General features: G+C 51.0%; 2 protein-coding genes across 5 annotated transcripts; one reads left to right on the plus strand and one right to left on the minus strand.

Moving 5' to 3' along the window:
• The first annotated feature begins 12 nt into the window (after window positions 1-12).
• FLOT1 (flotillin 1) lies at window positions 13-13375 on the plus strand. 4 transcript variants are annotated; one of them, XM_012539210.3, is made up of 13 exons: window positions 19-192; window positions 374-582; window positions 882-957; window positions 1047-1137; window positions 1364-1507; window positions 1645-1764; window positions 1853-1948; window positions 2161-2313; window positions 9142-9323; window positions 9482-9527; window positions 9638-9775; window positions 9991-10155; window positions 11278-13375. In XM_012539210.3, the coding sequence occupies exons 2-13, from the start codon at window positions 540-542 to the stop codon at window positions 11305-11307; spliced, it is 1284 nt and encodes a 427-aa protein (XP_012394664.1). In that variant the 5' UTR covers window positions 19-192; window positions 374-539; the 3' UTR covers window positions 11308-13375. The 4 variants fall into 4 exon arrangements, 3 of the variants coding, with proteins under 3 accessions (XP_012394664.1, XP_004286096.1, XP_012394663.1); XM_004286048.4 differs by having other exon boundaries at window positions 20-192; window positions 526-582; XR_004480155.2 differs by lacking the exon at window positions 11278-13375 and having other exon boundaries at window positions 13-192; window positions 526-582; window positions 9610-9775; window positions 9991-10127.
• On the minus strand, window positions 13280-16765 carry TUBB (tubulin beta class I). The gene is made up of 4 exons (XM_004286051.4): window positions 16704-16765; window positions 15186-15294; window positions 14803-14913; window positions 13280-14516 (listed from the first exon to the last, which is right to left on the minus strand). The coding sequence occupies exons 1-4, from the start codon at window positions 16758-16760 to the stop codon at window positions 13459-13461; spliced, it is 1335 nt and encodes a 444-aa protein (XP_004286099.1). The 5' UTR covers window positions 16761-16765; the 3' UTR covers window positions 13280-13458.
• Between the last annotated feature and the right edge of the window lie 1810 nt (window positions 16766-18575).

Here is an 18575-nt window from a genome sequence, read left to right on the forward strand (position 1 = left end):
GGCGGGCCGAGGGGGCGGGGTCGCGTCTGCCGCAGAGACAGGGTGCGGCCTGGTTGGGGGCAAGGGCGCGAGCGCGGGCCCAGCTCCCAGGCAGGCTGTGCGCGAGCGGCCCCTGCTCGGCGGCTCACGGGTCCCCTGCGCGTCCCCGCCCTGCCCCGGACCACGGCCAGGCCGCTGCCCGCGTCCGGGAAGGTAGGTGGGGGGTGGGGTGGGGAGATGGAGTCGAGCTGTGGAGGAGCAGGGACGGTGGCGCAAGGGTCTGGGGGTCTCCAAGGGCCGGGAGAGCTTTATCAGATAAGGGAGAAACCGTCGTCACTGAAGGTGGGGTGCGGCAAGGGGCTGGGAGTCGCTGGGTGACTGCGAAATTTCACAGGGTAAAGCTTTAGCGGATCCGTGGGCGCGGAAGGGACGGGGCCGCATTGTCTGCAGGCGGGGCGGGACTGACAGGAAAGCGAAAGGGTTCACTCCTGTGGACTCCACAGTGCCCCTTGCTATCAGCAAAGGCTTTCTCTCCCCCTCCTCCAGCTCCAGCCTGAGCCATGTTTTTCACCTGTGGCCCAAACGAGGCCATGGTGGTCTCCGGTAAGTATTGTTCTCTGCTCAGCCAGTGACCCCCAAGTCCCCGCAGAGGTCCCTTCCCCCTCTCCCCACCAGCTCCCCAGCGCCAGACCTTCTGCCCATCCCACCCCCATGGTTGCAAGCCACCCACTTGTGGTGATTCCCTGCCTCTATCCTTCCAAGGCCTACACTGCCCGCTGCTCCTGCCAGCGCCCAGATTTCTTCGTGGGGATTGCTTCCCCCTCCCTTCCCCGGTCGTCTTCCACATTCCAGCTCCACCGTGGCCACCGGCCACCGCAGCTCATTGTCTCCTCACCTTGCAGGTTTCTGCCGGAGCCCCCCAGTCATGGTGGCTGGAGGACGTGTCTTTGTCCTGCCCTGCATCCAGCAAATCCAGAGGTAGGTTGAACAAGAGAACTAGGGAAAGGGAACCCCCGTTTTCTCTCTTTTCTCCTTTTCACACTGTCCACCCCTTCTTTTTCCCCTAGGATCTCTCTCAACACACTGACCCTCAATGTCAAGAGTGAAAAGGTTTACACTCGCCATGGGGTCCCCATCTCAGTCACTGGCATTGCCCAGGTGAGGCTTTCAGAGCCTTTCCTCCAAAGTCCACTCCCCCATCACCTTCTCTGTCCCCAGACATTAAGAATCTTCTGACCATGGCCTTCCCTACCTCTTGCTATGGAGAAATTTCTCTGCTAGTCTCAGCTTCTCCAGGGATCCCCAAGGCACTTGACTCTCCCAGCTTCCTCCCTGTCTTCATGAGACCTTCACCACACCCTCCCTAACCCTATTCTGGCTACAGGTGAAGATTCAGGGCCAGAATAAGGAAATGTTGGCAGCTGCCTGCCAGATGTTCCTGGGCAAGACGGAGGCTGAGATTGCCCACATCGCACTGGAGACGCTGGAGGGCCACCAGAGGGCTATTATGGCCCACATGACTGTGGAGGTGGGCCTGAGGGCAGGGAAAGATCTGGAAGGGGTGCCAGAGTGAGAGGGGCCTAAGGACCGAGCTAGTCTGTAGGAGACAGTGGTCAGAAGATCTGAGAGCTTACGTTCCTTCTTTCCTCCATCGTGTTATCCTAGGAAATCTATAAGGACAGGCAGAAATTCTCAGAGCAAGTTTTCAAAGTGGCCTCCTCAGACCTGGTCAACATGGGCATCAGCGTGGTCAGCTACACCCTGAAGGACATTCACGACGATCAGGTAAACCTAGGCAGTTGCTTCTCCCTGCTTTCCTGCTCCCATCTGTTAAACCTTCCCGAGGACTGTGATATCTGCAACTCTCCCACAGGACTATTTGCACTCCTTGGGGAAGGCTCGAACAGCTCAAGTCCAAAAAGATGCTCGGATTGGGGAAGCGGAGGCCAAGAGAGACGCTGGGATCCGGGTGAGAGATCTGGGGGTTGCTTGGTCTCCATGGGCTTATTGTGCACCTGGTGGAAGAGGGGATGGCATGGGGGCTGGTGGAGCAGGGTTGGCAGAGGATATAAATGAGGCCGGGCCTGGGGTGAGGACAGAGGAGCTTGGTGGAGATCAGGCTCTCTCCCTGGGGCCTTCCTCTCCCTACTCTGACTCCCTGCCTGATCTCTGCATGCACAGGAAGCCAAAGCCAAGCAAGAAAAGGTGTCTGCTCAGTACCTGAGTGAGATCGAGATGGCCAAGGCGCAGAGGGACTACGAGCTCAAGAAGGCTGCATATGACATTGAGGTCAACACCCGCCGAGCACAGGCTGACCTGGCCTATCAGCTTCAGGTCAGAGCCCCTATGCTGGCCCGGTGGCCAGGCTGGACTTCACTCCCTCCCCGTTCTTCTCAGGCCACCACTCTCTCTCATATTCTAACTCTGATCCCCTTATTCTGGCCCTCCATTTCTGACCCAGCTCCTCCTTATGAGGAAGATTTAAAAGACCTAAACGGGGCTTCCCTGGTGGCGCAGTGGTTGAGAGTCTGCCTGCCGATGCAGGGGACACGGGTTCGTGCCCCGGTCTGGGAAGATCCCACATGCCGCGGAGCGGCTGGGCCCGTGAGCCATGGCCGCTGAGCCTGTGCGTCCGGAGCCTGTGCTCCACAACGGGAGAGGCCACAACAGTAAGAGGCCCGCGTACCGCAAAAAAAAAAAAGACCTAAACGTTTCAGCTGAAAAGCAAAGAAAAGGCCTAGAAAGGATACCCTCTATAGGGCTGATCACGGGCTTGAGGCAGGTTGTGCCCTGTGCCAGGGCACCTGGATGAGGGGGTGATCCAGAGCTAAGATCCAACCATGCTGCACATCGGGCCTGGGTGAATGGGTCTGCATCCACCCAGAGGAAGGGGTGCCTTTTTCTAATTTGCACAGGGGTACTCCATGGGCCCACAGCAGCCCTGGTGATCACAGAAGTGTGTGAGGAAGGAAAACGTGGGCTTTGAATCCCACAAAATGAGACATGGGGGCCCTTGAAAATGCAGGGAGGTGTAGTCGATCCTCATCATTTGTGGATCCCGTAACTGAGAATTTGCCTCATCACTAAAATTTATTGGTTACCTCAGAACCAGTATTTTTTGTACTGATGACTATTTGCAAACATGCGCAGAGTGGAGAACAATTTGAGTTGCCTGATATGTGCTTCCCAGTTGAAGTTGAACAAGAAGATGTTCTGCCTTCTTGTTTCGGCTCCTACTGTAAACAGTGTCATTTTCATAGTATATTCACTGCCACATTTTTTGCACTTTTGTGCTTTTTTTTGGTGATTTCAGTTTAAAATGTCCCCAAATGTAGTGCTGAAGTGCCGTCTAGTGTTCCTAAGTGTAAGAAGGCTGTGATGTGCCTGATGGAGAAGACGTGTGTTAGATAAGCTTCTTTTAGGCATGAGTTACAGTGCTGCTGGCCATGAGTTCATTGTTAACGAATCAACAGATATGTTACATATGGTGTCTTTAAGCAGAAACACATAAAACAAGGATATATAGGACTTCCCTGGCGGTCCAGTGGTTAAGACTCCGTGCTTCCACTGCAGGTGGTGTGGGTTCGATCCCTGATCGGGGAACTGAGATCCCACATGCTGCACATCTTGGCCAAAAAAAAAAAAAAGATATATAGTGACCTGTTTATCTGTTGTGACCAGAGGCTCACAGGAACCTATACCTGTATTTCCCTTAGGAACAAAATAAGTGTTTTGTTAATTCAGTGTTCATGGCTACTTTATAAAACAGAACTACCATAAATAACGAGAATCAACTGTACTCTGAGACCTTTACCCAAAGGGTAGCAATATTATGAAATTCATTTTTGCCAAGAGTTGGTACAGGGTGAAATTATGAAATGCAACACATCTTTAGTTATGACGTTAAATCCCTGGATGGCTTGACAGGTACCTGAGTGTGGCATAGTACTTTGCTACTCAAAGTGTGGTCTGCCTCCCAGCAACATCAGTATCCCTGGGGAACTTGTTAGAAATACAAAATCTGAGGCTCCAGCCCAACTGACCAAGTCAGAATCTGTATTTTAACAAAATTCCTAGGCAATTCATGTATTGATAGACACTGGAGTTTGAGAAGCATTAACATAGTGAAAAACACCAGCTTGGGCGGGACTTAACCCACCCAAGGATAAGGTCCTTAATCTTCTTCTCAACATGGCTTGTCTGCACATCAAAGGGTTGGGCTGGTTTGGGTTCTGTTCAGCTTTTATTAGTTCCTCATTTTGTGCCAGCCAGGCTTTGTGCTAGGTGCTGGGGAAATAAGGATTTACTCAACAGGTATCTGTTAAATGCCTGTTATGTGCCAGGCATTGTTTTGGAGGTGAGTATATAAGTATGAATGAGACGGAATAAGATTCCTGCCCTCATGGAGCTTTACGTTATAATACCCGAAACCACTAATAAGCAAATAACCTTCACTGGCTCAAATTACATGAAGTGCTATGAAGGAAATACATAGGTGGTACTTTACTGGGGGGATACTCTATTCGGTCGGGGGTGATCAGAGGAAGCTTCGGTGAGGAAGTGATACATGAGATAAATCCTGAAGATGAGAAAGAGTCAACGATGTAAAGAGTTGTGGGCCAAGAACATTCTAGTCCAGTGCTGTTCAAATAGAACTTTCTGAAATGATGGAAATGCTCTATATCTGTGCTGTGATGTTGAGCACTTGTAATGTGGCTTTTGTGACTGAGGAACTGAATTTTTAAATTTTTTATTTTGATTTAAATAGCTATATGTGGCAAGTGACTAGGCAGGGGACTGGCACATGCAAAGACCCTGATGTAGCAAAGAGCTCGGCGTGTCCCAGGAGCAGAAAGGAGGTTTCTGATCCAGTATGGCTGGTGTGTTGTGAGTAGGGAGAGGCAGGCAGGACCAGGTTTACTAGGGTTCGAGTGGCCGTGATGGAGACTTAGAAGATTCAAAGCACAATGGGAAGCTATTGGAGAACTTTAAGCAGAGAGGTGCTCTGGTCTAATTTACATTTTCACAAGGATCAGTACAGCTGTTATGTGAAGAATTGATTGATTGTCAAAAGAGAAGAGAAGGGGGCTTCCCTGGTGGCGCAGTGGTTAAGAATCTGCCTGCCAACACAGGGCACACGCGTTGGAGCTCTGGTCCGGGAAGATCCCATATGTCGTGGAGCAACTAAGCCCGTGCATCACAACTACTGAGCCTGCACTCTAGAGCCTGCGAACCACAACTACTAAAGCCCGCGCGCCTAGGGCCCATGCTCCGCAACAAGAGAAGCCACCACAATGAGAAGCCCGCGCACCACAACAAAGAATAACCCCCGCTCGCTGCAACTAGAACAGCAACAAAGACCCAATGCAGCCAAAAATAAATTAATTAAATAAAAATTTTTTTTAAAAAGAGGAAGTGGGGAGATGAGTTAGAAGGTTTTTCAAAGATGATGGATTGCATAAATGCAGCTAATTGCACTCCCTCTTAAAACCTTACTAAATCCACATAAGGTGATTAAAGAAAAAAAAAAGTTGGAGAGAATAGGAACAGAAGCAACAGAAACCATAGCATCATTTTGGACGCTGGAAAGCTGTGGTAATTGACCAAGGAGGTCTGAGACAGCTGAGCCCAAAGCCGAAGGGGAGAAAACAATGAAATGATCTGAGGCTCAGGAGCTGGCAGCACCAGGGGCCTCTGGAGCTGTGACGAAGACTGTTGAAATAAGGAGAAACATGTGAAAAGTGACTTCTCAGAGCGCTCTGGCTCCCTGCCTCTGGGTAATGCTCCCTTCTCTGCCCCAGTAGACTTCTGGGGGTTTATTATCTGATGAGAGTAAACCAGAGGGCATGACCTGGGGCCAGCCAGTCACAGGTGAGGGCCTAAGTACTTAACCAGTAACAGGCCTGAAGAGGCTGTCTGCCTTTTTTAATTTTTTTAATTTTTATTTTTTTTTGCGGTACGCGGGCCTCTCACTGCTGTGGCCTCTCCCGTTGCGGAGCACAGGCTCCGGACGCGCAGGCTCAGCGGCCATGGCTCACGGGCCCAGCTGCTCCGCGGCATGTGGGATCTTCCCGGACCGGGGCACGAACCCGTGTCCCCTGCATTGGCAGGCGGACTCTCGACCACTGCGCCACCAGGGAAGCCCCTGTCTGCCTATTGAATACTGAATAGTGACCACTTCCCCTAACCACTCACCCCATATGGCTCTCAGAACCCCCATCTTCCAAAGAAGAAATCAGAAGACTGCTCTGGGGAACATGACCAATCCAACATGAAAGACTTGAAGATCCTGAATCTGAGGTTCCTCAGCAGATGAACTGCCTAGGTCAGCCTAGATTGAAGCTCAAAGCCAATGAGCCTCACCCACATACCCAGAGTTTCCCTTCAGTGTTTCAGACCTTCCTCCCTGTGAGCAGACAAGCAAGGAATCCCTGACATATGAGGGATCCTGCAACATGGAAGACAGGCCAAAATCACAAGCAGAGCAAAGCAATTTGAAGGATACATACTATGCAGGGAGAAGAAAGCTTAAAAAAAAAAATATTCTCAGTGATAAGAGAGTAGTTCACATCTAGGAAATCAGGACATAGAAAACAAAAAAGAGCTTTTAGAAATTAATAAAATGGAAGAACTGAAAAAAAAATCACAGTGGAAGAGAAATTCTAATAAATTTCCCAGAAAATAGGACAAGACAGATGGAAAAATTGGGAAAGAATATTAGAGGCCAGCCCAGGAGACCCAACAGAACAAAGAAAACAGAAGGAAATCATCAGTGAAAAGATTCGGACATGTTTATGTGACTTTCTGGATTGAAATGGTCCACCAAGTGCCCAAAACAGTGAATGAAAAACATCTACCTTGAAGAGCATCACTGTGAAATTTCAGAACACTGAGAATAACGAAAAGAACTAAAAGCTTCCAGAGAGAATGAACAGATCTCAAGCAAAGGGTCAGGCATCAGAATGACTTCAGATTTCTCAAGAAGCTAGAATACCCTGGAACAATGCCTTAAAAATTCTGGTGGAAGATTAATAACAACCTAGTAACCTGTACTCAACCTAATCGTCATTCAAATAGAAGAGTGGAGTGAAAATCTCAGAGAAGCAAGATCTGAAAAAACTTACTGCCCACATACTCTTTCCTTTTTTTAAAAAATTTTTTGCGGTATGTGGGCCTCTCACTGTTGTGGCCTCTCCCGTTGCGGAGCACAGGCTCCGGACGCGCAGGCTCAGCGGCCATGGCTCACAGGCCCAGCCGCTCTGCAGCATGTGGGATCTTCCCAGACCGGGGCACGAACCCGTGTCCCCTGCATCGGCAGGCGGACTCTCAACCACTGCACCACCAGGGAAGCCATCTTTCCTTTTTTTAAAAAAAATTAATTTTTGGCTGCATTGGGTCTTCGTTGCTGCACGTGGGCTTTCTCTAGTTGCCGTGAGCGGGGACCACTCTTCCTTGCGGTGCGCGGGCTTCTCATTGCGGTGGCTTCTCTTGTTGCGGGAGCATGGGCTCTAGGTGCGTGGGCTTCAGTAGTTGCAGCTCGCGGGCTCTAGAGCGCAGGCTCAGTAGTTGTGGCGCACAGGCTTAGTTGCTCCGCAGCATGTGGGATCTTCCTAGACCAGGGATCGAACCCGTGTCCCCTGCATTGGCAGGCGGATTCTTAACCACTGCGCCACCAAGGAAGTCCCCCACATACTCTTTCTGAGGGAGCTGCCGGAGGTTGAGTCTGAAGAAGAGAGAGAAGAAGGAGTGGGTAGGCTCCAACACAGGAACACCGTGATGCTGCATATGGGGGCCAAGAGCAACTAGTCCAGTTTGGAACAGGTTTGAACTTTTAGGGTCAAAGACAGTACAGGGTGCCACATCCAGAAGCACCCTTCCTCTGGAGTGAACAGATGGGTGTTCACTGTAAAGGCAGGGGCACCATCTCTTGTGTTGATGAGCCCCACAGGGGAGATGGTACACATCTGAGCCAGAGCAATGAGGCAAGAAGTGTGTTCCTCCCCCGAACTTCTCCTCACCGACATCTTGGCAAGAGCCTTCTGATCCCTCTACTCTGCAAGGGATAAGAAAATGAAATCTGCCTAAGAGGAACTCTGTGTATACATGTTCTTGTAGTTGCTTACAGTATCCCGGAAAGGATACACGACAGGCTGCTCACGGTGGTGGTTTCAGGGAAAGTGAACCAACCAGGTGGCTTGAGAAATAGGTGGGAGGAAACCTATCACTGTTTACTTTTTTTTTTTTAATTTGGACCACATACAAAAGATAAAAATGACACACACACAGCCCCCAAAAAGAAAGTTGGTGAGAGAGAGAAAAAAAAAAAGTTGGTGAGAGAACTTTTCAGTAGTTGACAGTGGCTTGCACTAAGGTAACCGCCACACAGATGGAGAGAAGTGCATGGATTTGAGCGTGACTGGAGGTGGAGGATGGCTACCATGCACTCAGTGCCCACCAGGTGTTCATACTCTAGAGGGAGACTTGGTGGAGAAACAAGGTGATAGGAGTTCAGTGGAGGGATACTTCACCTGGCCTGAGGGAGAATTGCTGGGTTCCAGCCCTATCCAGCCCTGAAGCTGAGACTACGTGGGGAACAGCCCTAACTGTTGGTATTGGCTCTGATAGGGAAGATCAGGCCACCCCCCATCGCTCCTCAGGCCATGCCTTGGATCTGTACGGGAAACGGACTCCCTTGGGCAGGCTGAGCCCACTGGGACCGCCTTCATGTGCCTGCTCTATTTTTTTTTTAATTTTTTTGAATTGACACAGTATCAAGTCTTTTTTTAAAAGTTATTTATTTATTTATTTTTGGCTGCGTTGGGTCTTCGTTGCTGCACGCAGGCTTTCTCTAGTTGCGGCGAGGGGGGGCTACTCTTCATTGCGGTGCGCGGGTTTCTCATTGCGGTGGCTTCTCTTGTTGCGGAGCACGGGCTCTAGGTGCGTGGGCTACAGTAGTTGTGGCCAAGGCACGTGCGATCTTCCCAGGTCAGGGCTCAAACCCGTGTCCCCTGCATTGGCAGGCGGATTCTTAACCACTGCGCCACCAGGGAAGTCCCCCTGCTCTATTTTTACATCCCGCCCAGGAGCCCTGGCCCTAGCTTCCCTGCCTGCTTCCTGGCCGCTTGCTCTTCAGCTCTGACTCTGAGCATCCCTCCTTCCCAGGTGGCCAAGACGAAGCAGCAGATCGAGGAACAGCGGGTCCAGGTGCAGGTGGTGGAGCGGGCCCAGCAGGTGGCAGTGCAGGAGCAGGAGATCGCCCGCCGGGAGAAGGAGCTGGAGGCCCGCGTGCGGAAGCCGGCGGAAGCCGAGCGCTACAAGCTGGAGCGCCTAGCAGCGGCAGAGAAGTAAACACCCCTTCCTGGCCCCTTGCGGCTCCTTCAACCACCTGGGTGCCCCCAGACGAATTGCTGAGGCCTTCTTTACCTGTACTCCTCCTGTGGAGTCTTTCTCCCAGAGCAAGGGCTCTTCCTCAGCTCCTCCCTCCACTCCCTTCTCTGCCCAGGTCCCAGCTGATCATGCAGGCAGAGGCAGAAGCCGAGTCCGTGCGGGTGAGTTAGCAGATGGCTCTTGCCGCCTTGTGGAGGGAGTGGGATTGTGCTGGGATTTCTTGTCCTTGACTACCGCCATCAGTACCCCAGGCGTCCTGTACCCTCCTCAGATGCGTGGGGAAGCGGAGGCCTTTGCCATAGGGGCCCGAGCCCGGGCTGAGGCTGAGCAGATGGCCAAGAAGGCAGAGGCGTTCCAGCTGTACCAGGAGGCTGCTCAGTTGGACATGCTGCTGGAGAAGCTGCCCCAGGTCTGGGGGTCGTGTGGACAAAAGCAGAGGAGGGACAGGATGAGGGAATGAGGGGTGAGGGAAATGAGGGTCTGGGGGAGAACCAGGCTAGGGGCCATAAATTCAGGGTGAGAATTACAAGCCAGTGACCAGAGTGAGGAAGGGTGATCCTCACAAAAGTGAAGGACAAGGGTGTGGTCAGACCACAAGTGCTGAGTGGGCATCTTACCTACCAGGTGGCAGAGGAGATCAGTGGTCCCTTGACCTCGGCCAATAAGATCACACTGGTGTCCAGTGGAAGTGGGGCCATGGGGGCGGCCAAAGTGACCGGGGAAGTGCTGGACATCCTGAGCCGCCTGCCGGAGAGCGTGGAGAGACTCACAGGCGTCAGCATCTCCCAGGTGAGGGTTTCTAGGGCGGGGGCTGTGGAGCCGAATCGCCAGGTTCTTACGGCATGTGATGCAGCGGGCCTAGCATGGGGCCAGCACCCAGGAGGCCTGGGGGGCCACTGACATTTATTAATTGCTTTCTGTGTGCCAGACACAGTGCTAAGCTTCTACACAAATGGTTTAAAAATATTTTTAGATCAAACTTCCTTTGGGGTATGTGGGGTTTTACAAAATAAAGAAACTGAACTTCCAGTTTAGCCCATGTCATACAGCTGGTGAAGCTGGGCTTCAAACCCAGGCCAGCTATCTCTGGAGCCTGTGCTCTTGGTCACCCCACGGGTAGAAGGAACTAGCTGCAGCCTGTTGAAAATTAATTCCAGGGCATATCACTGCTTTTCTTGGTGCCTGTTTATTCACCTGTAGATTATGGTAGAGATCAGAGAGTAGGACCTAGAGCCAGACTGTTTTGGTGTGAATCGTGGCCCCAGTGCATGGTAACTGTGACCTTGGACAAGTTAATCTTCTCTGCACCTGTTTCTTCACCTTAAAACTGGGTTAATAAAAGTAACTACCCTGTTGAATTGTTAAGGGGATTAAATGAGTAGATATTTGCAGTGTTTAGAACAGTGCCTAGCATGTAGTAAGTACTATATAAGTGTGTTAAAGGACTTCCCTGGCAGTCTGGTGGTTAATACTCCACGTTCCCAATGCAGGGGGTGTGGGTTCGATCCCTGGTCGGGAACTAAGATCCCGCATTCTGCACAGCCAAAACAACAAAAACAAAACAAAGAGTGTGTTAAATAAAAAATGCATATATAAATAAAAGCACCAGACTGAATCAGTGACCTTCGAGCTGGGTTCCTTGGAGTCTCCTTGAGGTCTGCAGTGGATAATTGGGAGCTAAGGAGGGCCTGTGCAAGCAGGGATCTGGCTCCCTTCACCCCTTTGCAGTAAGTAATTCATTATTATACAAGAATCCAAATGACTGCTTGGCAAAGGGGGTGAGGTGGGGTACCAGAAAAAACTAGAGTACTCATGGAAGTATGCATCCTCCCTGCAGCCTGTTCACCCAGATGGGATCCTGGGAGAGCAGGGCACCTGGTTCCCATAGTCATCACTGTTGTCTTTTGCCAGGTGAACCACAAGCCTCTGAGAACAGCCTGAGCCCTCGACCTTCGCGATGCCCAGCCTCATAACTCAAGTTGCCTGAATGGTCCCAATACTGCATGCACTTCAGCTGGCTCCCCAAGCACATCCTTTGACAGCGGAGTTCCACCGCTTGTCTCTCCTCGCCAAAAAGCCCGTCCCTTGCCTTGGAAAGGAAGGGTTGCTCCCTTTTCCAGCCCCATACTGCAGACTGCCAGTCCCATGCCAGCCTTCTGATGATCCCACCCCCAACTTATTTAACTTAATCTACTGTCTGAGCCTGTTGTCCAGAATTCTTCCTTGACCAAGCCTTGAGGGGTGGTCTGCAGGTTCTCAACTTTGCCAAATAAATTGCTGTTAATAAGTACTGATACTTATGAACAGTTAATATAGCAGAACTAATTCAAAATGAATGCTAGAATGTAGCTTTTGCCTTTGCCTTCAATAGGCTTTTTACAATGGGAGAGGCAGTAGTTACTTGTATGTTGTTATAGAATTAATCCCCCTCCCAACCCTGAAGTTGGTTATAGTCAGCAAAGCGTGCTGAAGTGGAAGCAATATCAATAACTGCATTCGTCCCTAGAATTACTGAAAACACGGCCAAGGGAAATTGTTACATTTGTTCAATTTCCAGGGCAGCTTTGAGACTATTGTGCTCCTTGAAGCATGAGGTATTAGATGGAACAGTTTAGAATGGGACCATGGTGTGACATCCCTCACTAGTGATTTTTTGCCTTAGGCTGAGAAAATCCACAGGATTACAGAAATCAGCGTTACCCATAACAGAAAGGAACCCTGGATGCACTGTGCATTTGAGATCCTTCTGGAGTACTGTTAAAAACAGACTGCTGGGGTCCAACCCATTCTGGTTCAGTACATCTGGGCAGGATCGTTCAAGGGGATGCTGATCTTGCAACCACTTGACGTTCATCTCAGTTCCCTTTTCTGTCCCTAGATCCTGCATCTGGGCCTATACCTACCCCAGTTACTAAGACAGGTACAGGTGGTGGGTACCAGGGATTAAGGTGTAAGGATATTCTTCTCATTAGTTTATGGGAAGTAGAATGTATCATATAACTGAACTTGAGCCCCATGCCTCCACGAGCAATCTTTCCCTGAATGAGCACACATCTCACAACTTTTTTTTTCAATTCCCGTTTATTTTTGGCTCTTGGGGCAATGTCATCTTTTCAATATGAAAAAAAGCAGCAAGTTCAACACAATAGAAATCTGAAGTGTAGAATAGGACAAAACCAAGGGTAGGGGGGAAGGCAGTAGCAAAAGTAAGAGATGAGGTGTTGCCAAAGGATGGAGAGTGTCCTGCCCCCTCTCTGGGGAATGACATTTAGGTGGTAGCACATAGCTTTCCATATAGGTACAGAAGGGGTGATAGTCATTTTTTTCCATAAGAAAAGATAGGGCTGGGGAGTGGCTTTCTGGAGGCTTAGAGACTACTCTCCCTTGCTCCTCTTGACCCCCTTTTCTGACCAGGGGAAAGGAAGGAATCCAACATTACGAGGGAGGTAAAGTGGAAGAGGGGAGGATCCCCCCTTTGACAGGGTGGTGGCCAGAACCTTGCAAAGGAAATAGCTCAGGACAGAGCTTGGAGGGAGATTGAAAATGGAGATAATACTGTTAACACCTCCCCAGAAGCTGAGAGGAGCAGAGAGCTACCTGGAAACTAGGACTTCAATAGTCTGGATGCCCCTCTCCAAAACCCCACCCCTTCCCAGTAGGGACTTCTACCTGCTGCTTCGTTTCCTTTCCCCTGGGCTACCACATGGGCCTAGGATGGCAGTCACCTATCCGGATTATCAGCACATGGTTCTGAATGGGATTTGATGAGACTCAGCTTCTTGAGAGTTTATCTTGAAAACAAAGAGGGAAATGTTAACTGGACAGATGGGAGAAGTGGGCACCAGAAGGAAATACAGGGTTACCCAGAATGGCAGAAATCTAGGTTCCCCAGAGTGGAAAGAGAGAGGAGACATTCAACAAACAACAGATATTTATTGAGCGCCTATTATGTGCCAGGCACTGTTCTAGAACCCCCCCCCAAAAAAGAAAAAAAAAGATAGGCAGAAAACGCAAATTCTGAGGGAGAGGAAAGGGGCGGCTGAGGAAGAAGGCAGAGGGGACTGAGAAGCCTGAGGTGGTAGGCACTCGGCCTTAGGCTTCCTCTTCGGCCTCCTCACCGAAATCCTCCTCCTCTTCTGCGGTGGCATCCTGGTACTGCTGGTACTCGGAGACGAGGTCGTTCATGTTGCTCTCAGCCTCGGTGAACTCCATCTCGTCCATGCCTTCACCTGTGTACCAGTGGAGGAAGGCCTTCCGGCGGAACATGGCAGTGAACTGCTCTGAGATGCGCTTGAACAGCTCCTGGATGGCTGTGCTGTTTCCAATGAAGGTGACCGCCATCTTGAGGCCACGGGGTGGGATGTCGCAGACGGCCGTCTTGACATTGTTGGGGATCCATTCCACGAAGTAGCTGCTGTTCTTGTTCTGCACGTTGAGCATCTGCTCATCGACCTCCTTCATGGACATCCGCCCACGGAAGACAGCAGCCACGGTGAGGTACCGGCCATGGCGGGGGTCACAGGCAGCCATCATGTTCTTGGCATCGAAGACCTGCTGGGTGAGCTCCGGCACAGTGAGGGCCCGATACTGCTGGCTTCCACGGCTGGTTAGAGGAGCAAAGCCAGGCATGAAAAAGTGGAGACGTGGGAAGGGCACCATGTTGACTGCCAGCTTGCGGAGGTCAGCATTGAGCTGGCCAGGGAAGCGGAGGCAGGTGGTGACACCACTCATGGTGGCCGAGACGAGGTGGTTCAGGTCCCCGTAGGTTGGCGTGGTCAGCTTGAGGGTGCGGAAGCAGATGTCGTAAAGGGCCTCGTTGTCAATGCAGTAGGTCTCATCAGTGTTCTCCACCAGCTGATGGACGGACAGGGTGGCGTTGTAGGGCTCCACCACGGTGTCGGACACTTTGGGTGAGGGCACCACACTGAAGGTGTTCATGATGCGGTCAGGATACTCTTCACGGATCTTGCTGATGAGCAAGGTGCCCATTCCAGAGCCCGTGCCCCCGCCCAGCGAGTGGGTCAGCTGGAAGCCCTGCAGGCAGTCACAGCTCTCGGCCTCCTTCCGAACCACATCCAGGACCGAGTCGACCAGCTCGGCCCCCTCTGTATAGTGGCCCTTGGCCCAGTTGTTGCCTGCCCCAGACTGACCTGCAATGGGGTCAGAAGGCAAGCTTGGTTAGTAAAGTGTGGAAGATACATGGCCATATTTCTGCTTTTCAACTTTTGGAGTAATGCCAGTGGATGTATCTTCTCTCCCTCCCCTGTGGTACACCTGTCGCTCCCCCCCAGTTTACTATTTAAAGCAGTCACTACCTCTATCCTCCGTTAGATTTCAAAACACAGCCCTGTATAAGTTCTTCAGTACAATCATTTCCTAACTCTTGCTGCACCCAAATAACTTGAACAAGTATCTACTATTGTCTGTGTAACTCACCAAAAACAAAGTTGTCTGGTCTGAAGATCTGACCAAAAGGCCCTGAGCGAACAGAGTCCATGGTCCCGGGTTCTAGATCCACCAAGATAGCACGAGGAACATATTTGCCACCTACAGGGAATAAAGTAGCGTTGTACAAACTGACCGACATATAGGTAAATATTTTGGCGCGGGGAGGCAGCCGGGGACCCAAACTTGTGATTCCAGGCACTGCCACCAGGTGGCAGCAGAGCCACTTTTGAGCCCCGAAGGGGGAAATGAAGAAACGGCTCCAAAGGGAGAGAATGGATTCATTCAAAGGGGATAAAGGGTTTCCCAGGGAGGCAGAGACCCCAGAGAAGTGGGAGTGATGGGACCCGTGATTCACGGCCTCCTGCCCTCACCTGTGGCTTCATTGTAGTACACGGAGATGCGGTCCAGCTGCAGGTCGCTATCCCCATGATAGGTGCCGGTGGGGTCGATGCCATGTTCATCACTGATCACCTCCCAGAACTGCCGGGGGAGAGCAACGGGTCCTCAACAGCTCAGGTTCCAGCCAATTATACGCCCTCTACCGCCATTTTAATTCCAGATACGCCTGTGGCGGGCCCTCCCCTAGGGCCTGGCATTCCTTCTGCCTGCCACACCCTTCCCCTAAACACCTGCACACGCGGGAAAACTGCAGCTTTCACTGCTTGGGATGTGAGATGCTGTGGAAGGTCCCGGCGATCGCAGGCACCGAGGTGGGTAGATGGAGGCGGCCGACTTGCTCGGAGAAGCGCACCTCCCCGCCCCCCCCCTCGCAGGGCACAAAGAGCTGGGGGCCGGAGAAAGGAGCCACTGCCGCAGGCGCCCACCCCGCCCGCCACGTGACCGCGGCGCAGGCGCGCGCCTAGGCGCCGACAAAGGGAGGCGCCGCGCGTGGGCGGGGCCGGAGCGCAAATTCCGCGCGGTAAGGGCGGGACTTGGCTCGGGCTCGCGCGCCCCCAGCGGGCTGGCCCGGCCGCATTGTCCCTGCGCGCCAGGGCGCCCGGGTCCCGCCCTTCTGCTCTAACGTAGCAGCCGCGCTTCCTCCCCGCCCCTCCCCCGCTACACTGTAACCGCGCGCAAAGGAAAAATAAAGCCTCCCCCTTGGCCTCGGAATTTTATTTCGTCTCTAGCTTTTAATTTTAACCCCCTTGCTTTAAGTGAGGTTTTTCTTCCTTTGTCCTACTCTTTGGCCCTGAGGAGCCCTTTTAAAAAAAGCACTCCCCCTTTCCCCTAGCTCTTTCTCCATATCTGTTCACGCCCTAAAAGGGTCTCGGTTAAGGGCAAATGAAAGAAACTGAAATTAGTCCAGCACATATTAGCCTTCCATGCACGAAAAACTGGGGGACCGCCCCTTGGGGATCGCGGGTGCCCGGAGACACCTATCTTTTGTAAGGGATATCGCGTACTGCAGCCCACCCTGGCGCATCGCGTCCCCCACATTTGGATCTGACCTCTCTGCAGCTGCCCGCCAGCCTCGCCCCTTCCCCCTCCGGCTCAGCCCTCCGAAGCCCCGCCAAAGGGGATGCACATGGGGAAAACCTCATCTCGCTTTGTCTCGGGCCGTTTCCGCATCTCCCTCGCTCCCCGGACCGTTAGCAGATGCCCTTTTTAAGTAAAATTTTACAGAAACTCGGTTTTCCCGCCCCCTAAACCTGAAGGGTGCTTTTAACAGCTTCCCCAAAATAAGCCTGCCAAGAAAAATTCCCCATTTTTCAAAAGCAAATCCCAGCTTTGCATAATACAAACGTGTATTATATATACATACAACTTTTAAGGGGTAAAGCCTGACTAAGAATGGAGGATGCGAATGTCCCACAGCCATTCGTCATAATTTACCTGGATTTTTTTCTTCTCAAAAATAAATATAGTCAAAAGAGGTTAAAAATCCTTACCTTGGCACCGATCTGATTGCCACACTGACCGGCCTGGATGTGCACGATTTCCCTCATTTTTAAAATTTATTGTAATCTTTTTGCTCGCCTCACAAGTGTGTACGGGGCAAGAAAATGATACGTAATTAGTTTTTCTCTGCTGCTGGTCGCAGGCTGGAAGGATGGGACGGGGCCCAGAGGTTGGAGCAGCGAGGTCCGAACTCGGCGGCAGGAAGGTTCTGAGAGGGAGAAAGGAGAGGGGAGGGCGCGGGAGGAAAGGCGGGCAGGGCGGGGCGCGCGTGCGCGGGGGCCGGGAGGCGGGAGAACGCGACCCGCGAGGTGGTGGGGAGACAAAGCCTCACCGAGGCTGGCCCTGATTAGTCCGTGCTGGTCATGTATCAGACGTCCATTGGTCCCTGCTCGGCGGGACGAGCGCAGTCCTCCCTGGGAGTTGTAGTCCTCTATTGTTGTCCACGCTGCAAAATGAAAGAACAAATGGGTGGGTACTGGGTATGGGGGTTTTGGTTTGGGAGTTTTTAATGAAAAATGACCTTGCGCAAGGGTTCCTTCCTCTATGCCTGACTTTTCTGGTATAAAAAGAGAGTAGTTTACGGATACAGAAATTGGGAACCCGGGGGTGCCAGGCGTTGGAAGGTGGAGTGGGGGCACGCCCTGAAAGCTCCCCGCTGCGGTAGCTCTTGGGAAGACAGGACTGCTTAGCTCAGCGAAAACTGGGGAGAAATGCGGCATCCTGATCTGCTATCTAACAGCTGGTCCTTTGGTGACCCAAGGCATGAACTTCAGTAAACTGCTGCTCCCCCAGATACCTCAGGAAGAAGGAGGGGATTGCCCTCCTGCTATTTCCTTGGGAGTTTTCTAATGATAATGTTTAGAAACAAAATTGCAGCAAGGGCTTTTCAAGATAGAGAAGTAATTGTGTGAAGGGTATGTTCAAGAATAAGTTGAATGGTTTAGAGAAGTTGATATGCCAGAAGTGTCTGTCCATGTGGGGGGTCTGGGCCTTAGAGCAGCGTTTAACACACTGTATTGTCCAGCGGAGAACTATGGGGTGAGGTACCTGATAGAATTTCAGTGTCTTCCAGCCTGCCTCTCTAGACACTGATGAAGTCAGTGTTTTTTCAGTTCACTGATTTCACTGACTAGGTGGCTGACCATTGCAACCTTCCAGGAGCCTCAGGATTGAAATAAAAGGGGTAGGGAGGTGATGGGGGGAAAACTGGATGAGCTGAAGTCTGAGTGGCATGTTTCATCTCAGGGATTAATTCAACTTGAGAGATACTAAGTGTCCACCAAACCAGGAGCTAGGGATACAAAAATGATTAAGAAGTAGCTCACTGTTCTCCAGGATCTTGCAATTTCATGAGAAGTGTATAAACAATAATTGAGTGTGGTAAGCACTGTGATAAAGGACATGTTATATCAAGGTCATCATTGTTAATTCACACTGGATTCAACACACATTTCTCAGTCGTTTTATAAATAAAAGAACAAGTTGTGTAAGACCCGTCTACCCACTTAAAATAGAATGTTCATGTTGTACGGCATGATCACAATGAAAATAATTACGTATTTTGTGGTAGTGAAGAGAGTTCAGGATTTACAATTAGGGAACTGGTTTCAATTTGTCTCTAACTTACATTAGTTGTAGGCAAGTTATGGGCAGAGCTCCGATTCTTTCTATAAAACCTATTTCTGCCTATTGTAGTCAGAATGAAGTGAGATAAGAATGCAAAAGGTCTTCCTAAATTATTCATGTCTTAGTATGACATTTAATGAAATAAATGATATTTATCATCCTTGAACCCTTCAAAGAACTCGGTCAGCCTTCAAGATGGTTAACGGAACAGTTCTGTTTGCCTAGTGATCTTTACT

This window comes from Orcinus orca, chromosome 10, assembly GCF_937001465.1.
Source record: "Orcinus orca chromosome 10, mOrcOrc1.1, whole genome shotgun sequence".
NCBI classification, from domain to species: Eukaryota; Metazoa; Chordata; class Mammalia; order Artiodactyla; family Delphinidae; genus Orcinus; species Orcinus orca.

Bases quoted from the DNA above. Each gene is read 5' to 3' on its own strand.
- TUBB (XM_004286051.4), bottom strand. From the start codon at position 16,760: ATGAGGGAAATCGTGCACATCCAGGCCGGTCAGTGTGGCAATCAGATC. The intron at 15,295-16,703 runs GTAAGGATTTTT...CTCCCCCGGCAG, and splicing joins GCAATCAGATCGGTGCCAAG to TTCTGGGAGGTGATCAGTGA. The intron at 14,517-14,802 runs GTGAGTTACACA...ACCCCATTGCAG, and splicing joins ACCAGACAACTTTGTTTTTG to GTCAGTCTGGGGCAGGCAAC.
- FLOT1 (XM_012539210.3), top strand. From the start codon at position 540: ATGTTTTTCACCTGTGGCCCAAACGAGGCCATGGTGGTCTCCG. The intron at 2,314-9,141 runs GTCAGAGCCCCT...CCTCCTTCCCAG, and splicing joins ACCTGGCCTATCAGCTTCAG to GTGGCCAAGACGAAGCAGCA. The intron at 9,324-9,481 runs GTAAACACCCCT...TTCTCTGCCCAG, and splicing joins CGCCTAGCAGCGGCAGAGAA to GTCCCAGCTGATCATGCAGG.